This window comes from Xiphias gladius, chromosome 4, assembly GCF_016859285.1.
Source record: "Xiphias gladius isolate SHS-SW01 ecotype Sanya breed wild chromosome 4, ASM1685928v1, whole genome shotgun sequence".
Lineage (NCBI taxonomy): Eukaryota > Metazoa > Chordata > Actinopteri > Istiophoriformes > Xiphiidae > Xiphias > Xiphias gladius.
Genome location: NC_053403.1, coordinates 19,142,485 through 19,162,993, shown reverse-complemented (window position 1 = coordinate 19,162,993; position 20,509 = coordinate 19,142,485). Strand labels below are relative to the sequence as shown.

The following is a 20,509-nucleotide window of genomic DNA, read 5'->3' as shown; positions in this document are numbered from 1 at the left end:
TTCCTCAGATGGAGCAGGATCTGGAGAGAGCTAGAAGACTATTAGAACATTCAGAGGATAGCAGAGAGTCACTTGTTCAACAGGTTTGTTTGTGGCCACTGTTCCTGATTGTACAGTCCATTCAGAACACATTCAGACCCCCGGATTTTTCACATTTTGTTATGCTGCAGCCTTATGCTAAAGTTGTTTAAATTCATTTTTTCCAACATCAATCGACACTCAATACCCCATAATAACAAGCGAAAACATAATTTTAGAAATCCTTGGAAATTTATTAAGAAGGAAAAACTGAAGTATTACGTCGACATAAGTATTCAGACCCTTTACTCAGTCCTTAGTTGAAGCACCTTTGGGAGTGGTTACAGCTTCAATTCTTCTTGGGTATGACATGACAAGCTTTGCACACCTGGATTTGGGGCTTTTCTGCCATTTTTCTCTGCAGCCCCTTTCAAGCTTTGTCAGGTTGGATAGGGACCACTGGTGGACAGCCATTTTCAGGTCTCTCCAGTGATGTTCTATTGGGTTCAAGTTAGGACTCTGGCTGGGCCACTCAAGGACATTCACAGAGTTGTCCCTAAGCCACTCTTGTGTTGTTTTGGCTATTTGCTTAGAGTAAATTTCCTGTTAGGTGAACCTTCGGCCCAGTCTGAGGTCCTGAATGCTCTGGACCGAGTTTTCGTTAAGGATATATCTGTACTTTGCTCTGTTCAGCTTTCCCTCAACCCTGACCAGTCTCCCTGTCCCTGCCACTGAAGAACACCCCTGCAGCATGATGCTACCACCACCAAACTTCATTGTTTGGATGGTATTAGGCAGGTGATGAGTGGTGCCTGGTTTCCTCCAGACATGACACTTAGAATTGGAGCCAAACAATTCAATTCAAAGACCAGAGAGTATTGTCTCTCACACTCTGAGAGTCCTTTAGGTGCTATTTTGAAAACTCCAAGTGGGCCTTGAAATGTCTTTCACTGAAGAGAGACTCAATTTGGCTGGGAGGCCAGCTCTAGGAAGAGTCCTGGTTGTTCCAAACTTCTTCCATTTAAGAATTTGGAGGCCACTTTGCTCTTGGGAACCTTAAGCGCAGCAGAATTTTATTGTAGCCTTCCCCAGATCTGTGCCTCGACAAAATCCTGTCTGAGCTCTTCAGGCGGTTCCTTTGACCTCATGGCTTGGTTTTTGCTCTCATATGCATTGTCAGCTGTGAGACCTTGTAAAGACAGGAGTGTGACTTTCCAAATCATGTCCAATCAATTGAATTCACCAAAGGTAGACTACCGTCACGGTGTAGAAATGACTTAAAGATGATCAAGAGAAATGGGAGACACCTGAGCTAAATTTAAATTTTCATAGCAAAGGGTCTGAATACTTATGTCAGTGGGATATTTCAGTTTTCCTTTTTATAAATTTGCAAACATTTCCTAAATAATGTTTTGCTCTGTCATTATCGGGTATTAAGTGTAGACTGACGATGTAAAAAATGAATTTAAATTATTTTAGCATAAGGCTGCAACATAAAATGTGAAAAAAGTGAAAAGGTCGGAATACTTTCTAAATGCACTGTATATGAAGATGTACAGTAAACCCCAATGAGACAAAACAATAAGCTGTGAAGAGAAAGAAAACATCTGTGTGATGTCTTTCTCTGTGTTTGCTCACATGGCTGATGATCCCCAGGTAAATGACATGCGCGGTGAGCTGCTGAGGATGAGGAAGGAGAAGACTGAGCTTCAGAGGGCCCGGCCGGAGACTTCTCAGTCCACTGCTCAGCCACATGGCAACCACACTGACAGGGAGGAGGGAAGAGGTGGACTGCAAGGGCCAGGTACTGAATTTAGGTCTGGACTCCGGAGGTGAGGGAAAGGCGCATGTTCAGGACAGAGAGGATTGGGATGTAGGTTAAATGTTCAGGTTAAAATGATTGTTATGCCAACTTTGTAACCATAGAAATAGCTGATAATACATTGTGTTATTTTTATCAATTTCTCCACAAAGAAAATCTTCAGACATTACACATGAATTGCCAACAGCTAGATTAAAATACCTTTAAGAGTGGGAGAATGAGTTAATGCCAGCAAAGGTGAAGGCAGTGAAAGGACAAGTGGAGTGTTGGTGAGAGGACAGACAGTTCATCGCAATATGGCACAAAAAGAAAAGAGTAAAAGAATGTCAAGGTTATGACAATAAAAGGGGAGAAAATTGAAAGTAGCTTAGAGAAAAGTATTGAAAATCTTTTCTGTCTGTGCCTTACTTTTTTGTAATGGTATTGATTTTAGGGCATCAGTGGCCCTTAAAAAGCAGTGAAAGCTTGAAAATGACAGCAATCAAGATGTGATAGAAGTGTAGACTTTTCAGCTTTAATTCAAGGGCTTTGCCAAAAAAATTGCATTAACTGTTTAGGAATTATAGCCATTTTTATACACAGTCCCTTATTTTCAGAGGCTCAAAAGTAATCGGACAATTGACTGACAATAAGTCTCATGGCCAGGTGTTGCCTAATTATTTTGTGAGAAATCAAGCAGATAAAAGGTCTGGAGTTGTTGAATTTGCATTTGGTAGCTGAACTCTCAATATGCAGGCCAAAGAGGTGTCAATGCAAATGAAGGAGGCCATCATTAGGCTGAAAAGCAAAACAAACCTATCAGATAGATAGCAGAAACTTTAGGAGTGACCAAAACAACAATTTGGTACATTCTTAAAAAGAAGGAATGCACTGGCAAGCTCAGCAACACCCAAAGGCCTAGAAGACCACAAAAGGCAACTAAAGTGAATGATCAGAAAATTCTTTCCTTGGTGAAGAAAAACTCTTCACAACATCTAGCCAGGTTAAGAACACTCTCAAGGACTTAGGCGTATCATTGTCAAAGTCTTCAATCAAGAGACGCCTTCATCATTGTAAATACAGAGGGTTTTCTACAAGGTGCAAACCACTGATAACACTGAAGAAGAGAGAGGCCAGATTATGCTTTGCCAGAAAACATCTAAAAAGCCTGCCCAGTTCTGAAACAAGATTGTTTGGACTGATGTTGGAAAGGAACGGCTCATAAGCCAAAACATACCTCATCATCTGTCAAACATGAGGCAGTGTTATGGCATGGGCATGTATGGCTGCCAGTGGAACTGGGTCACTGGTGTTTATTGATAATGTGACTGCTGATAGATGTAGAAGGGTGAATTCTGAAGTGTAAGGGGCTATACTGTCTGCTCAGATTCTGCCAAATGCTGCAAAACAGATGATAATGCTTCACAGTACAGATGGATAATGACCAGAACTAGTAGTAGAACTACTACGATGAAAGCAACCCAATAGCTTCTCAAGACAAAGAAATGGAATATTTTTCAATGGCCAAGTCAGTCACCTTACCTCAACCCAATTGAATATGCTTTTTATTTAATGAAGACTAAACTGAGGGCAGAAAGACCCACAAACAAGCAGCAACTGAGGGCGACTGCAGTAAAGGCCTGGCAAAGCATCTCAAGGGAGGAAAGTCAGCGTTTGGTGATGTCCATGGGTTCCAGAGTTCTTGTAGTCATTGACTGCAAAGGATTTTCATCCAAGTAAAAAACATAATCCTTATCCTTTTATCTGCTTGATTTTTCATGAAATAATTAAACAATAAAGAAACATGAAACTGAGTGTCAGTCAATTGTCCAATTACTTTTGAGCCTCTGAAAACGAGGGACTGTATGAAAATGGCTGTAATTCTTAAATGGTTAGTGCAATATTTTTGTTAAATTTCCTTGAATTAAAACTGAAAGTCTACACCAAAATCACATCCTGATGGCTTAATCTCAAATCCATTGGGGTGGTGTACAAAGGCAAAATTCCAAAAATTGTGTCACTGTCCAATTCTTATGTACCTAACTATATATTCTGTTCATGTCTATCAACTATTTGTCTGCCCCAAGTGACCAAGTGAAGTGATTGACAGCCAAACATGCACTTGACCTCACTAAATATTGGGTAAAAGGGTAAAAAAAAATTCAGGGTAAGGTTAGAAAATAATTCAAAATTTAAATCTGCTTAAATATTTATCTTACTCAAAAAATGTTGCCTAGGCTTGATTATTATTATTATTATTATTATTATTATTATTATTATTATTATTATTATTTTTTAAAGATGTATTTATTCCTGTTTGTTCCCTAAGTCAGTTTCCTCTAGGTGCTTGTAACTATGTGCTCTTCTTTTTATGTCTCCACCTGCAATAAGTGGTTTGATTATTTGTCTGCACATGTGTGTGCATGTACATGTGTGTTAGATCGTTTAGACCTAGAAAAAGAAGTGGCGGAGCTGCAAGTCCAGCTGTGCAAAGCCTCTGTGCTCTGTGAGGCTGAAGAACTGAAGAGGGCTTTGGACCGCAAGGAGAAAGAGAGGGTGCAACTCAGCTTACAGGTGGAGGTGTGTGTATCAGAGAAATTGTGTGACACTTGGTATTTATTTAAAACAACAAGAGCTTATAACACCAGTGGTTCAGAAAAGGCATCGCATGTCTTTCCATAGTCATCCATTAGGCTATCTTTGCAGTATACTCTAAAGAATGAATGGGAAACATTGACAGTCTCTCAACTCAAGTTGAAATGAATACAACACAAGCACGCCTTTGACTTTACCCATGTTGGCGTCTCCACCCTGAGCAGTGTTATCTCAGTTTGTCGGTGCCTCTCATCCGTGGTCGCATCCTCCGCCAACTCCATGTCACTTGATCCTCTTAAAATTGTCAGATTAAGTGACAGTTGGAATAGGAGATCAGAAGTCAACCAGCAGTCATTTATCCTTCTCAAACTGGTGCTTTGTCACTTCCATCACTATAACAAGACACAAAAAAAATCTAGAATAATACATCCCCTTGCTAAACAGGGCTATTCAAGGCTATGGTGGGTATCAATAAAATGTTAGTAAGAATTACTGCACTTTAAGGTCTGGCACATCCCTCTAATCTCTGATGATTCTTTCTCTGAAGATGTGTTTAAACTTCCACACTTCGCTATTGCCAAGTAGGTGTTAAAAGATGAAGTGAGTGTTTGCATGTATCACCTGGGGCCTCTCTTATGTTTTTTATGTCTAGATCAAAATAAACATCTGAAGTGTTTCATTTTAATGGTAAATGAGCAAAAATTAGGTATAATGAGGAGAATAGGGTGGAAGATTAAATTTCTCAATGACTGAATTTATATACAGTCTAATAGGTCTATGACTAAGCAGGCTATGACTAAGTACTCCTAACTGATAGTCTCATTCAGTATAAATACCTAAACGGCACCAGGGTAACCTTACTTGCCCTTACTTTAGACTTCAATCAAACTTGAAACTTCAAAGTGATTGTGATCTTCTGGTGATATGAAGTTAATCTATTGTAGCTCTCCTCTTAGACTACTTTTCAGACCGGCATGGCAGGTAATCCAATTGTAAGCAGCATGTAAATACAGTCTCAACCTTCTTTGACCTTTCTGTCTTTGTCCGTGTTCCTCTTCTTTCCTCGCCACACCCGCCCTTTACTTTTGATCTTTTCTTAAAATCTATCATACCTCTTATTTTTCCTGCTTCTCTTCCAAAACATCAACTGTCTTTTTCTACTTTTATGTATCTTCAACTGCCCTAAACACAGTCCTCAACACCCCTGTATGGCCCTTTCTCTTGCTTTTCTGTCTTTTTCTTAACATTAGCAGTAGTACTCACACAAGCATACACACACACATCCTTGACCTTTCTCTTTTCTATATACCAGGAATTGTCATCAGACCTAGTGCGGCGGGAGCAACAGCAGCTACGAATGCTGGAACAGTTGAGGGAGATACAGGTATTTTGATTGGTTACTCTGTCACATCGCAATTCATCAGTACACTGGTTATTTAAATCAAAGACTCTTTTTTTTTTTTTTTTTTTTTCTCTTTTTTCTTGCGTTAATTTAAATTAGAAACACGCTGTGTTTAGTGGCATGTCTGGGGCCAGAACTTCACAAAATTACACTGTAAAGAATTGAAAAACTAAAGTTGCAGTAATGAGATCCTGCAGAGTTAGGCCTATGAGAAATTTTAAGATCCACCTCATGGTTAAAAAACACTGATTCAGATTATAAAGAATGAGTATACACTTTATTCATGAACTCAGTCATCCTTTCAGAGCCGAGGGCTGGCAGAGAAGAGGGAGATGGAGGCATTACTTCAGGAGAGCACAAGGAGCAGAGAAGAATTGAAGACCAGGGCCCAGGAGGCTGTGCGCCAGTGGAGGGCAAAGTGCAAGAGACTGCAGAAGGAGCTGGAGGAGGTGAGGGCCCAGGCTCAATTCCATACTGACAAGTTCTTGCAGGTCAGTTTAGGCAGATGCATTCATTACACAAGTTTTGACACCACAGCCTACAGTAGTAGCTTTGATAAGTAACTGTTGATCTTTATAATGTTTGCTGTTTTCTTACATTGACAAAATCAATCTCTAGGGGACTATTATGCCCTATTCTGTCTTATCTCAAAATATTGCAAATGGAAGGAACAAAGTGTAAAACTAACATAAGTGAACACAATTATCTCATCCTGTTTGCTTTAAAGGGGAACTCAACTCTTTATGGAGAGTACTACTTAGCCCATGAAAACAGTTGTGTAAAGTCTTATGTGGCTGAGGAGGGAGCATTCCAGAATTTAAAAAATGAATGATGATGAAGTCAGCAGGGTTATCTTAGCTTTTTTAACAGTAAGTCTACATTACTCATTGGAGTTGTGGGGTTTAAAAGCATTCAGGAGGTAGGGGGGATCTAATGAATGATCCTTTTGATTTGCATTTTGGGAAATGTAGGATCTAGGGTTTTTGGAGCTTGACCCATAGAAGAGACTAAAAGTCAGGATGTCTGTCTCTGCTTCTTTGATTTTTACCATTCTTTTTTTAATCCTAGATTTATGAAAGTGCAGTACTAAATCACTGAGTGCATCTTTAAAGTTACATTTTGTATATTATATGAATGGCCAGTTTGTATTTATGGTAGGTGTAGCCTATTACAACTTAAACCACCGTAGCGCCATTGATGTTGACAGAGAAATTGCCATTCTCCTGTTCAGAAAAAGTATCAATATGCATTCTGTATGAGATACTTGATGGTGAAGCCTCTGAACACCCTGCATGAAAAATATACACACACATTGTGTATTGCATGTACAGCAACAATATACAATAAACAGACTTATGCATTTGATAATGGGCATGCAGAACTGTGATTGTTATTGTCCATTAGCTGGAGTTAAAGCATTACTGTGTCTTTGCCTGCTGTAGTGAAAATATCAATCAAAACCTCTAGTAGTCATCTGCTTTCTTGTTCCTGTTGGCAGTACTCACGCTTTTGGCTTATGTTTGAACAAAGTGAAAGCTCACAGTTTTTGCACACTTGCAACAGAATCCAGCAAAAGTTATTGACTAGGTATCAGTAGGCACTGTTAAGCAACTGCAGCACTAATTTAAGTCAACTCTGTTCCTTGGCTACAGGCAGCTCTGTCTCAAATGTTCCTGCTGCTACTGCTGCTGCTGCTGCTGCTACTGCTACTGCTGCTGGCTGGCTGGACGAGCAGCAAGCCATCTGGCTGCACTATTAGCAAGAACTGAGCCTCTGACTCTCTGACTCTGACTTGGTGCATTCTTTTAGCAGTGGACTCAGGCTCAGGCTAAACTGCATTGACTATGACAGCGTGTTCTAAAAAGTGAAATAATCAATAATGTTCCGTACAGAAATGTATTTCTCAACTCCAGTAGTAGACTGATTTGTAGTGCCTCCCGAGGCGGCGAGAAGAAAACAAAACTTATCTCAGCCAATTCTCCCAGTTGTGCAACCCGCTGATGTCAGAATACATTAGCCGATAGTGGAAGGTTGCTACAACTGACTAAGTGATGCACAGAATATTAGCATGTATTGTGGAAATTATAGACACAACACCAAATGTCTACTCTGTTACTCAGATGTCATATTTCAAATATTTTTAGCAGCTCTTTGTTTCTAAGCTGTTGTCTTCCTTCCTTTGTTTCACTTACAGTATGGAGATGTCCTCCATACCATACGAGTTTAGATCTCTATTCGTTCATTATGTTATATCAGAGAAAAAAAAATCAACACCCTCACATCACTGGGAAAATACAGAAGTTTAAATATATGAATTTTTCTGGTGCATGGTCTCAATTACCTTTCATCAATGAAATGGACTGGAAAATCAGCAAAAGCAGCACCTTCTATACCTTTAAGTATAATGATTGTGCACTGTATATGAAGGGGCGATATACATTAAATACATACCCTTTGCAGTCCATATTGTATGTCACGTGCAGCCCTCTAATGATGAAGAGAAGGAAACTGGTCCCAGCTTTAAAGGAAATAATGAAAATAAAATGTTATTTGGAACTCCTGAATATCCTTTGAAAAATACCAGTATAAGTAATAAATAATGAGAAATTTTATGGAGCTTTTTATTAATGTTGCTCTTCAGCCTAAAAAAGCAAATAGGTTGGATACTTATGCATTCCTTTCACTACTCATTTTAATTCATACTTTGTTTCGTCTTTATAGCATAGAGGGCTTTGTATCAAAGTCAGATTTAAAACTCTTGAATAATGTATTTTGAATTAACTAAATAATATAACCAAACATGAAGTCAAGTAGTCTGCATACCTTTCCATGGTATGTTACAGTTGTTGTGCTTAGTTGAATAATTATTAACTAAATAATATTACCAAACATGAAGTCAAGTAGTCTGCATACCTTTCCATGGTATGTTACAGTTGTTGTGCTTAGTTGAATAATTATCGCCTGACTATTATTTTAGCTTGAAAGTCACCGCCCAGTGATTTCCATCCCATTTGAAGTGACCTCCAAACTCACAGTCAGCAGCCTCGAGCCTCACGGGCAGACAGACAGACTCCCACCTGCCATACTCGACGTGACAAATTAATTACAGAATCATTTTTGCCCCCTTAATGAATTACGGGAGAGAATCAAGTGCTCAATTATATGATTAGGTTCTGAGCTACAGCAAAGTCTTTTTAAATTCCAGTCAAAGCCAGAGTATTAGAAGCAATCTGCTCTGAACAGACCTGACCATTGTCCCTTATCAGGGAGCTGAGTGCTAGCATTTCCCTATCAGTGCAAGAGCTCGTACTGCATATGTTTTTCTCCCTCTGTCTCTCTGTCACTCTTTCTCTAGCTCTCATCATTATCGTTAGAGCTCCTCTTTGTACACCATCTTCCTCCTCTTCATTTGTCATTTTTCATTTCCCTTCTCCTCTCTCTCTCTCCCACCCCCTCCCCCACTTGTGTGCTCTCTCTTTCTCCCTTCAGGCAGCCAGAGAAAAAGAGAGCTCTCAGGCCAAGCTGAAGGCGCTGAGCCAGCAGACTGAGTCGACCCGCAGGGAGCTCACTGAAATCCTTGGCCGTTTGGCCCAGCGCGAGGAAGAACTCCACCGCAAGGACGTTGAGTTGTCTGAAACCCGCCAGCGCCAGCTGTCACTGGAGCAGGAAATCCGGCAGGTGTGGGGTTGAACATCCAGAAATAGAATTTATCTTTTAAATCACTAGGGACACAGAATTAACATATTTTTTCTTAACTTATAGGACTGTAGACTGTCGGTCAGGTTTTAACAGAACAATGTGCTTCTAGTAATTTTTAATGTTCCTTAAATTTGAATCCATCAGCCTGTCTGGTTCATTGATTCAAGACCAGTTTACCTTAGCTTTTCAAAAATGATATCAATCAGCACATAGATTTAATCAAATAGTACCCAACTGCCACCATGAAGTATGCTATTCAGATATCATGTAATGATGGCACGTATATGAAAGTAGTCAGCAAGCACTGAAGTTGTAACATTGAAGTTTTGCGAAGATACAGTATATATCAATTCTCTTTGCCAAAAAGCTGGTTTGGTGGTTACAAACAAATTCACATTCTTGTACAAATCCCAGTCTAACCATAGACATGGCTGAAATGTGTAGATGAATTTATCTTGTTCAGATTAAAGAACCTTGATATGATCCTAATAATGCTCCTAACTCTAGGTAAGGGAGGCCTCAGCTGCCTTGGAGGAAGAGAATCGGCGTCAGGCTGCCATCCATGCAAGACTAAGGGAAGAGAACCAGAGGTTGATGGAGCGAGCTGACACCCAAGCCAGTCGTTGTCAAAGAGATGAGGACACATGGGCTGAGCTCCAGGCTGCCCTGAAGCAGATGAACTCAGCCCGTACCAAGCTAGCTCAGCAGCTTGCTAAGGAGGAGAGCTCTAGGATGGAACTCCAGAAGGTTGCCTTAGAACTACAGGCTAAACTGACAGTGGTGCAGGAAGAGCAGGCTGCACTTGGGCAACAGCTGCAGCTTGAGAGAGAGGTGCATCAGAAGGAACTGGACAACATGAAGGCAATGATGGAAGACAGCAGGATAAAAAAGGATCGTGAAGTACAGGACACGGTTAAGCTCTACCGTCAGGAGCAAGATGAATTGCAGGCACACCTAAAGGACGTAAAGGTAGGTACTTTTTTTAATATTTATTTATAAATCAGTATTTTTTTCTGTAAAGGAAATGTACAGTTAAAGGAACAGTTTGTCATTTTGGGAAATACGCTTATTTGCTTTTTTGACGAGAATTATATTATCCCTCCCATGTCTGTACATTAAATGTGCAACTAGAACCAGCAGCTGGTCAACTTAGCTTAGCATAAAGACTGGAAACAGCTAGCTTGGTTCTGTACCAAGGTAAGAAAATCTGGAACCAGCAACTTCCTGGAGCCTCCACTGGTTGCCTGGCAGCTGGTCCCAGTCAATAAATAGTGTAGCACATAATCACTTTAGTTTTTGTACAGATTAAACAAACAAGAGATAACTTGTTAATTAGTGAAATTTAGAGGTGCTGGAAAGCAGGTAATGTTATCTTTGGACAGAGCCAGGCCAACTGTTTCCCCCTGATTCCAGTCTTTATGGTAAGCTAAGCTAACTGGCTGCTGGCTTTAGCTACATATTTAACATACAGGCATGAGATTGGTATCAATCTTTTCATCTAACTTTTAGCAAAAAAGTGAATAAGTGTATTTCTAAAAATGTTGAAAAATTCCTTTATACACCCTGAAAGGCCCCTTTAAAAGCAGCGCTGAGCTCTGGATAATATATCTGATGCACCACACTCTTATTTGTCAAATCTTTTGAGATGTCAAGGTCATAAGCCAACCATCTTCTTTTCAAATCTAGACATGGATCACAGAGTGCCACACTCGAATTGACATTTAGAGTATCATTGGCACACACTTCAAATTCAGCACAGGGTAACATGCCTCAGCTACTAAACATCTGGCATATTTCCGACTCAGCGAGACACAGATATAATTCTCATTTAGAGTAATTTTCCTCATTCGCCAGGGCTCTGTCCTCTGAGTACGGGTGAATCGAGGATAGCTGAGCTCTTAATGGTGTGTGGTGCCCTGTGGATCCTCACGGCCATTCCAAAGCTCCAAGCGTGAATATTTAAAAACCCAGATATCAGACCTCAGAAGTCTCATAAAGAGAGTGCGGGAGATAAGGGACTCCACTTGATTTACTCCCATATCACCCTACCCCCATGATGAGTCCTCATGGGTACATTGTTTCTTAAGGGGCATGGTCTTCTCTGATATGGTTGACTTTAGCCCATTAGCTGTGCTGAATGGCATTAATATCTGACATAGCTCATTGTAATGGTGTCATTTCCGAGTGCAGTAAAGACAAGGGCGTTTGGCAGTGTTTTTAAGTACTAGCCTACGGGTGCCGCAGATGTCTCTAAGAAGCCCACCCAATATTCACAGAGCATAGCCTGTTACTATTTTGATACAGTCAACTGTCAGAAAAAGCTTACAATTTATTAACATATTCTCTTGTCCTTGTCCTCTCACTCCTGATTTCTCCTCCACTCTATCTTCCCTCTCGCCGTCTCTCTTTCTCTCTTAATCCCTCTCTTACTGCCTCCCTCCAGTTCGGATTTTGCATTTTCCATCTGTTTTTCTCTTTCCTCACTCAAAGCAGTTCTGTTTTCTCATTTTTTTTGTTTGTGTCACTCCTGAAACTCCTAGTACTCATTCATTGTTGTTCATTCCAATGTACTGAATCTTGAACTGTGTGTGATAATGTGATTATTGTAGACAGAAAACTAATGCCTGAGCTGGCTTTGCCTTTGCAAACCTGAAACATGCAATAAGGACTTAAACAAGGATTTCAAAGACTTGGCAATTTTTTACCCATTTAACCATTCTCTTGACCCATTACATGATGATGTCTGTTTGTGCAGCACAGAATGTCATGTTAGACCTTATTGTGAATTCACCCTGTGCCAAACAGAAGTGTCCTAAGATCTTTTACAAATTGGGGTCCACTGGCAAATTTGGCATACTGTATGCATGATCCACAAAGCAACACTTATGTGAATGAAATGCCAACTTTGAAAACTTATTTGCATGATTTACTTATATTCCCAATATATTTTGGAGCAGATAAACCACCAGTCCTTATTATCTCAAGTAATTGCCTGTGTATCATGGCCTCTAACACATCCACTCTCTGCTAGGCAGATGCAATGTCAGACAAGGAGCTGTGTGGGGTGCTGCGCATTAAGTTGGACAGAATGAAGGATGAGTGTGATAAGATGGCATTGCAGCTGAGCACAAAAGAAGAGGCACATGCACTTCTCCACAGAAAGTACCTTCTACTCAAACAGGAACTGGATGACAAAGTAAGCCCTGCCCCTTTGCCATGTTTTTCAAACATAGTGAGTAATGACATAAAACATCCAATAAATACAGAGTATCCGTTGTCCTGTCAGTGAAATACAATGGGGTCCAAAAGTCCTCGCATTTAAGTAAATGGGGGGGGGGCCCTTCCCAACTTCCAACCCCCATTCTTCCGATGTCCTTGATCACACCACACCCATCTTTGAACTTGGCCTTTACTTTGATCTCAACTACACACTTGTAAAATTTCATAACTGCATCTTAGATGGTATTGATGACAAAATCTGTCGACAGACAGACACACACATACACATGCGCAACACACTAACACGTTTACTCAAAACCAACTCTGTGGCAGTTCCCACTACAGTAGGTGTCTTTAAGACCACATATTGTCATGATCGCACACACAGACATACACAGACTCACAAGGTGAAAACAGTAACAAAAACATATACAAACATTACAATGACATTGCTTCCCTTCCTTCCTGGCATTAAGTTCTAGAATATCTGGTAAGGTCATGTGATCATATGAAACTAATAATGGTTTGAAAGGTTAAGTGGTGCCAAATCAGCACTATTTTTAATGGGCCTCAATACGTCCTCAGGTGTTATACAACAGCAGATGAAGTATTGAATCCCTTTTCACATCTCTGACAGGCCTTCGATAAGTTGCATGGGGCTCTTTGGGGGGATCCATGTATTGATTTGAAATCGGGTGAATGAGGGAAAAAAGGGCCCTTATTAGTGTAACACAGGTGGTTTATTATTCCAGGGACAGGTTAACGATCCGCAGTCCCTGGGCGGCACTGATCAGTTGGTTCCTGTGCCTCGAACATATCGATTGACTGTGTCTTGGTAGAGATTCTTAGATCCTTCCAGAGAAGGAAACTTAACCAGATCTGTTGGTGTGAGAGGAAACTGAATTGGCTCTCTGCTGCCCAGAGTTGTCTATCTGTACATTATTGACTAAACTGTAATAACTACTTGCAACTGATCTTGTAATAAGCAAACCTATTCGTGCTTACTCTGGTCACCTGCAGAAAATCTGTTATAAATTAATGTCTTTATACTATCTTGTAAAATCCAAATAACATAACTAAAAATGCTAGAAAGCGGTCGCTATTTTGCATCCACTATACTCCACTTAGACCTCTGCTATCCTCCACAGGTCAGGTCAGGTGAGCGGAGAAATGCTTTGGAGTCAGAGCTGGAGAAGAAGGTGTTGCGGATGGAAGCAGAGCAAGAGGCAATCCTTACCTACTTGGGTGAGGAACTAGATGCAGCCTGCCATAGCCTGGCTAGGAATGGTGAAGACAAACTACAGGTATTTAATTTCATTACATTATATTTTATTCTATTTTATTATGTTTGTTGTTTGTGTGTTTTAAAACTGCATTTAACAATTTTTGGTCTCTATGGAGTAGCAAAGCTGCAAAGCAAGCTCACAGAGACACAATGCTGATATACTATTGTCTTGTTAATGAACATGTAAGCAAACAGTTGCCTATTTACACAATCAGCAGACAGAGAGCAACATGAGCATCTGTTGTAGTTCTCAGATATTGGTCAAATATTGACTTTCTATTTAGCTGTAGTGGTCCACCAACTCCTGAGAAACCTAGCTGGGTCTTTAGTGTACTAGATGGTCAACTTTCCAAAGCAGTCTCTTGTCAACTTCAGCTTTTTGTTGGTTCATTCTGGGCAAGTATCATGCACTTGTCTGAAATTTTCTGCTGAATAAAATGGATTCCTTCAGTTTTTACAGAATAAAGGAGGGTTGATGCAAACAGTGAAACTCTTCATTCAGTATCTGTGTGGGCCAGAGAACCAAAACAGTGAGCTAAAAGCTGCATAGAGCTTCAGTTTGGTGTTAAATTAGTGGGTTCTGCTTTCAGGTTATGCAGAGTCATTTGATTAATTGCTGATATCAATATTTTTTCATTTCAGTATCTAATCTTGATGTGTCATTTCCATAACTAAGCTTTAAAGTGGGCAGTCCTTTGAGATGAAGCGATAGTACAGGAAAAACAGAGGAGAAAACAGTCTACTTTGTCTGGTGTTGTGTACTTTGTCTAGTTCTAAAATGCAGGGCATCTATTTGTATGCTCTCCTCCTTACCTAGCCAGTCTCGGCTAAAGAACATGCCCCTTCATCTGAGGACACATGCATGCAGCCTCATCAAGGAATACTTATCTTACACATACATACTGTACTGTGTGCTGTGATGAAGGCTGCATCAACTGGAGGCTTGTGTTGACCATTAAGAATACTTTCATCTTAGTGGGTGAAAGTTGTTTGTTCATCTAATAGTGTAAAGATGAAATTGCTTAAGAAAGGAAAAAATCAGATGGATGTAATTACTTAATGCAGAGACAGGTTTTTGAAGGAAGATTATGTATGTTTATGTAAGACTGTGTTTTGTCTGTTTCTGCGGGTACAAACTGGCAAAGTGCTCTGGCACCTTGTGTGAGAAATGTTATGCTACCTTGTGTTGTTAAGGTTCCTGTAAATGTAAATCCTTTTACAGATGTCTGTGTCTTTGCACAGGTCTAGTTTACAGTATATTTCATCTAAAAATGATGCTTCAGATGACTTCAGATAATTGAGCGTCTGTACGTTCTGATAAATGCTGTTTCGCATGTTCTTGCATGACAACAAAATGCCCCATGGAAATACCTTTCTCATCTCAGTGTGCCTTTTTCTCTTCCTGTCCTTACCTGTGGCTATTTAATGTTTACTGTTACAATAGTTATTTCATGGAAATTTTCAACTTTTCTAATGCCAAGCCCATTTTACACCACACTGCAACAGGGGTCTATTCTTGGTCCATTAATATGTAGATTATTTTAAAAAACATTATTCTTCAGTACCATAATGTCCATTTCTATGGAGATGATACAATGTTATACCCTCTGGTCTCCTCTTAAATCCAGGCTCTAAGTTATCTTCTGTCTGCCTTTGATGCTTTCCAATGATCACTTCTTAATTTTAGACTTCTTTTAAATGCAGATCCGTAAGACTGCCGTTAAAACTTTAAATGGTACCAATATCAATAATTCTGAGTCATAGTTCTTTGTCAATTTGTGGTTGTCTGGCTTTATTTGTGTTGTTTTTGAATGCTGGTTTTGTGGTTGTCTGGTTATGAATGTTTCTTGTTCACAGGTCTCACTTGAAAAGAGATCTCAATCTCAACAGGGCCACCTGATTAAATGATTTATAATAAAATGCCTATTACGCACAGTAAAGTTTTACAGTGCCTACTTACAAACATTTACGTTTTATGTATGTTGACCACTGGAAACACCCACAGCTTGATACACTAATAAACACATCAGACACACACTCAATCCCCCCCATGCTTAACTTTTCCTCTGCTGCTCCAGGCTGATGAACTCAGGCAGCTCTTATCTGCTTTTATAGATTTCCCAATCTGGTCCAGCAGTACACCAGCCAGACATGCGAGCCAACGCCTCGCCTCATCTATAATCATGTCAAGTTGAAAAGAAGTCAAACTCGCTAGTGATTGCTCTAATGAGGCGAATCATTAACAGTTAAGGGCTGTATTAGGTTTCAGTTACCTTGTGACACTCTCCTTCCTTATTTCTTTTTAGAGGCACTACTGCAAGAAGTTGTAGGACAGTATAGCGCTAGTTGAAAGTTAAAGAAAAACTTAATAGGAGCAGCGTGCTGTCATACAAGAGATTAACACTGGGAATTTACTGTATGTTGCTAAATCAGTTGCTAAAGAAGATTTTGAGTCAGTGAAACTGCTTTCTTAGTAACAAAATGCAAAGACTACTTTTCAGTGAATCAACAAGATAATATACATCATTTTATACAAGTCTAGAACTTTAATGTTAAAATTTATTTTTGTGACCTTGTTGGATACCTCCTCTTAGGTTACTTTCCTGTCCCTCTCTGGCTTCTCTCACTAGTGACCTACTTCCTGTGCACATCTTTTTCTCTTTTGTGCACAGCTAGCTCTAGTGAGTGCACACCATGTAACAGCAGAGTTCTGTGTTTGAATCCAGCCCTAGACATTTGTCATTTTATGTTATTTCTCTTCGGAATTTCCCCTCACTTCACTTTAAACTGTTTGATGAAGAGAAATGCCATAGTGAAAATATCTATTAAACATCCTCCTGTGTCCTTTCCACTTGCTGCTGGTTGTAACATCTCTGCTTTTTGCTTGTCTCTAAACTTTGCTGTCTTCACCATTTTCACAGCGGCTGGTGAATCAAACAAACTGTAACCAAAGAGACACAGTAGCAGATTTACTTGCATTCTGAAAGAGACAAAAAAAACCACGCAGTCAAACATTTGAATTAGCAGAGGTGGACACAATTCCACGGTAGTGCTGCTAAGAAAATAGTGGCATTTCTGTCACTTCAACCCCACAGACAAAACTTTTTTACTCCCAGCCCACTTGTTTAGTTTTTCAACAGTTTTGCCTCCTTTTTGTCTACCACTGCGCCAAGCTGCCTTTGATGGTTGAGGAAAGAGTAAAGAGCACAAGCAAATGGCATAGAGACATGTTTTATCCCTCACAGAGTCACACTGCCATGCAGTTGAACAGTCCCAGAAACGGGGACCTATGCACAGAAGTACTCCATTGCCGAACTTTGAGCTGCCATACCAACAACATTGGGAATTTGTTTTTCTTGGATCTGGATTTGAGTGACAGGTTGAAAAATTTGCTTCACACCTGTACAGTGACGATGTTCTTTGCCAAGGCAAAGGACAGAAAGGGTCTGAAAAAATCCTGCTTTGTACTTTGCATGTCAGTTGATCACACATAAACACCTTGCCAAAAGGGTGTACTTGAAAAAACAGTTGTACTTTTTTGTCGACTCTGTTCTATCTATGTAGCAGGAGGGGAGTTATGTTTTTGCTCCGTCTGTTTGTGTGTTAGCAGGGAGGTGTGATGTTTCTCTATCAATGGATTTGCACAAAAACCTTTTGAAAACCCTAATCATGGGGCAAAGAAGCAATGATTTACTTTTCATATTCCATGGGTGTGTGTGACTTCTTTCTATTAGGCATGTTACTTCAAGACAGATTGTTAACACCTTTAAATGTTTTGCTATGCTAGCGGCTTGGCTCTAGGGACCGCACTGTCAGTCTGTTGCTCCACCACTGTTTCCGACTGAAATATCTCAATCTATTTGATGGGTTGTTATGAAATTTGGTACAAATACCCATTGTGCCCAGACAATGAATTCTACTGTCAAGATATTTTCCATCACTTTTGGTGATCCCCTGACTTTTCCTGTAGTGCCACCAGCAGGGCAGAATTTTCACTTAGTTTGTGAAATACCTCAACATCTACTAGCTTGATTGGTGCAAAATGTTGTAGACATACCCAGATGATGAATCCTAATGAGTTTTGGTGATCCCCTAACTTTTCTTCCAGTGCCATTATGAGGTTAACATTTGTCACTTTGAGTGAAATGTCTCTAACTACATTACATAGACATTCGTGTCTCCATCAGGATGAATTGTTATTACTGGTTGATTTTTTTTTTTTTTTTGTCCAATCTAGGGCCACTATCAAATCAAAAGTTTACTTTTTTCAAATACTTTGGTTTATGACCATATATCAGTTACATTGTGTTTAGTGCTACTTAGCAAATGTTACGATTTTAAGAGGGTTAAACGGACATGGTAAACATTATATCTGCTAAAATTCAGTTTGTTGACATTATCTTTGCACATGCTGATGTTAGCATGTAGCTTGAAGTTGTGCCTAAAGCTTTGTTCAGACTGACGTTAGCCCTACATAAAAAAATGCAGCAACCCTTATTCATTTGCATGAGGCCAGTATGGTGATGCAGTGGCGCTGCCAACGCAGCAGGGCTCCTGAAAAAAAGGTGGACTTGGCTAACCTTTTGCCATACTGCATCATTATGTAGTTGAGCAAATCACTGCAGTGGCTAATCAAATTCGATGTGCACAAATGTGCAAGCGCACATTTCTGGTAGATAACTTTGTAACAAGAATTAAGTATTTCTAATGCTTACCTGGCTTTTGTTGCTATGAAAGATAAAATAATTGCTGCCATGATAACTTTCTAGAGATGAAAAACTCCGTGTCATTATTACAAACCACTGTGCATTGTTTTGGCCTCATCTTTGGCCTCTCTTTTAAGCCTTCAGTTTCACAGATTTGTTACTTGCACTGGGCTTCTTGGATCCTGTTTCAGGTCTCATTGATACCTGAAGCAACATACCTCCACCAACACAGCCCCTTTTGTTGTTATAACACAGGACTTAGTCTAGTTTGAGCCATCTCTAAACAGAGAAACAGACAAACTTCCATCAATATCAACAGAAAGGCACAGGAGAGCTTGTTCCTGTTTCAGATAAAATTGTCACTTCTGGGTGTCTTGGAGGGCTATTGGTTAAGACGCATAATGTATAACCACATATCCTTGCATGTCATATGTCTCAGTTTCTCCATGTTTCCTGTTTATGTCAGCACTTCAAAGTCAAAGTGTCAAGATACTGAACCCCAAATTGTCCTCCTATGTATCATCGGTGTGTGTGTGTGTGTGTGTGTGTGTGTGTGTGTGTGTGTGTGTGGGGGAGACTGGATAGTGTAAAGCGCTTTGAGTGGTCAGTAAGACTAGAAAAGCGCTATATAAGTGCAGTCCATTTACCAAATATCATGGAATTTGATCTTTTCGATTCTGATTTGGGCCACTTCCATATGTGGTCCTAAATCAGATACAGATCTTATTTTTGGTTTTTGTAATGCGACCTCAGTCAGAACAGTCATATTGGAATAAACCTTGAAATTTTGGGTGAAATCTGTGTCAGTGAAACCATACATGTCACGATGCCAACACTCCTGGCTTCGACTCCACATCTAAACACACCTCTGTACAGAAGTGGTAGGTATTGCTCCACAAAAAGCCATAATTAAAAATTTGGCTCCCTTTTTCCTCATCCTCGTCCTTGTTATCATATGCTCAAGAATTTGCTGGCTTCCACTGCACATCAACTTATAAATGAAAATCGTAAACGCTGACTTCAGTGGCCTCCATGTTAACTTCTGTATGACAGCATGCTGTATGTCACATCTTTCTAATTGTTTAATTGTTTGTCAGTTCAGGTTGAGGACCAGCTCACACTGGAATCTGATATTGGCCACATTTTAAAAAATAATGTAAATAGCCAAACAAAAAAATACGATCTGAGCAATAAATCCAAATAGAGCACCAGGGCTTGCATTGTGATCATAGCCTAAGATACTTGAAAATTTCGCTAGGATATCAAATTTTTCATTTCAGGTACTTGCATGCACGTGTTCACCTCCTTATTTCAAACAAGCAGATAATGAAACATAGAATTGATTATTAATCTTTGGTGAAAATTCCACATTTGAAGCTGGCACATCTCAACAGTTGCATAGCTTTGGCAGAAGTATACTTACAACTGAATGTCATCTACTTATGTGACTGTTTATCTGTACATCTGTGAGTGTCTTTTTGTGTGTGTGTATGCGTGTGTGTGTGTTTGTTGTTTGTCCATCTACATTTTCAATCACTTTCTGTTTTTTCTCTTTACATACTTTAACTCCTATGATGTCTATTAAAAACCCTGACTACAAATTCTCTTAGATTTGCACTCTTTTGCATTGTATACTTTTTTAAGAACAAAAGGTTTTATAGCATGCTAACAAAGGAAAGCTCAAATTTGCATTAATCTCTGTTCTTTCTCAACAGGCGATCTCACAGAAACCTGGATTAGTGAAAGACCCTCATCACTGGCTAGCTGAGACAAAGGTATGATTG

The 20,509-nt window shown here is 39.8% G+C and overlaps 1 protein-coding gene across 11 annotated transcripts in view; it reads left to right on the top strand.

Moving 5' to 3' along the window:
* LOC120789293 (centrosomal protein of 128 kDa-like) overlaps positions 1-20,509 on the top strand; it is a 46,301-nt gene that overhangs the window by 7,599 nt on the left and 18,193 nt on the right. For 9 of the 11 annotated variants that reach the window (XM_040125917.1, XM_040125927.1, XM_040125920.1 and 6 more), the window contains 10 exons: positions 9-83; positions 1,675-1,822; positions 4,260-4,399; positions 5,727-5,798; positions 6,110-6,307; positions 9,306-9,494; positions 10,023-10,484; positions 12,547-12,711; positions 13,883-14,038; positions 20,441-20,500. In XM_040125917.1, coding sequence (XP_039981851.1) covers positions 9-83; positions 1,675-1,822; positions 4,260-4,399; positions 5,727-5,798; positions 6,110-6,307; positions 9,306-9,494; positions 10,023-10,484; positions 12,547-12,711; positions 13,883-14,038; positions 20,441-20,500 — 1,665 coding nt within the window. The remainder of the gene's footprint in view (positions 1-8; positions 84-1,674; positions 1,823-4,259; positions 4,400-5,726; positions 5,799-6,109; positions 6,308-9,305; positions 9,495-10,022; positions 10,485-12,546; positions 12,712-13,882; positions 14,039-20,440; positions 20,501-20,509) is intronic. The other 2 variants (XM_040125922.1, XM_040125924.1) reach the window with 2 other exon arrangements.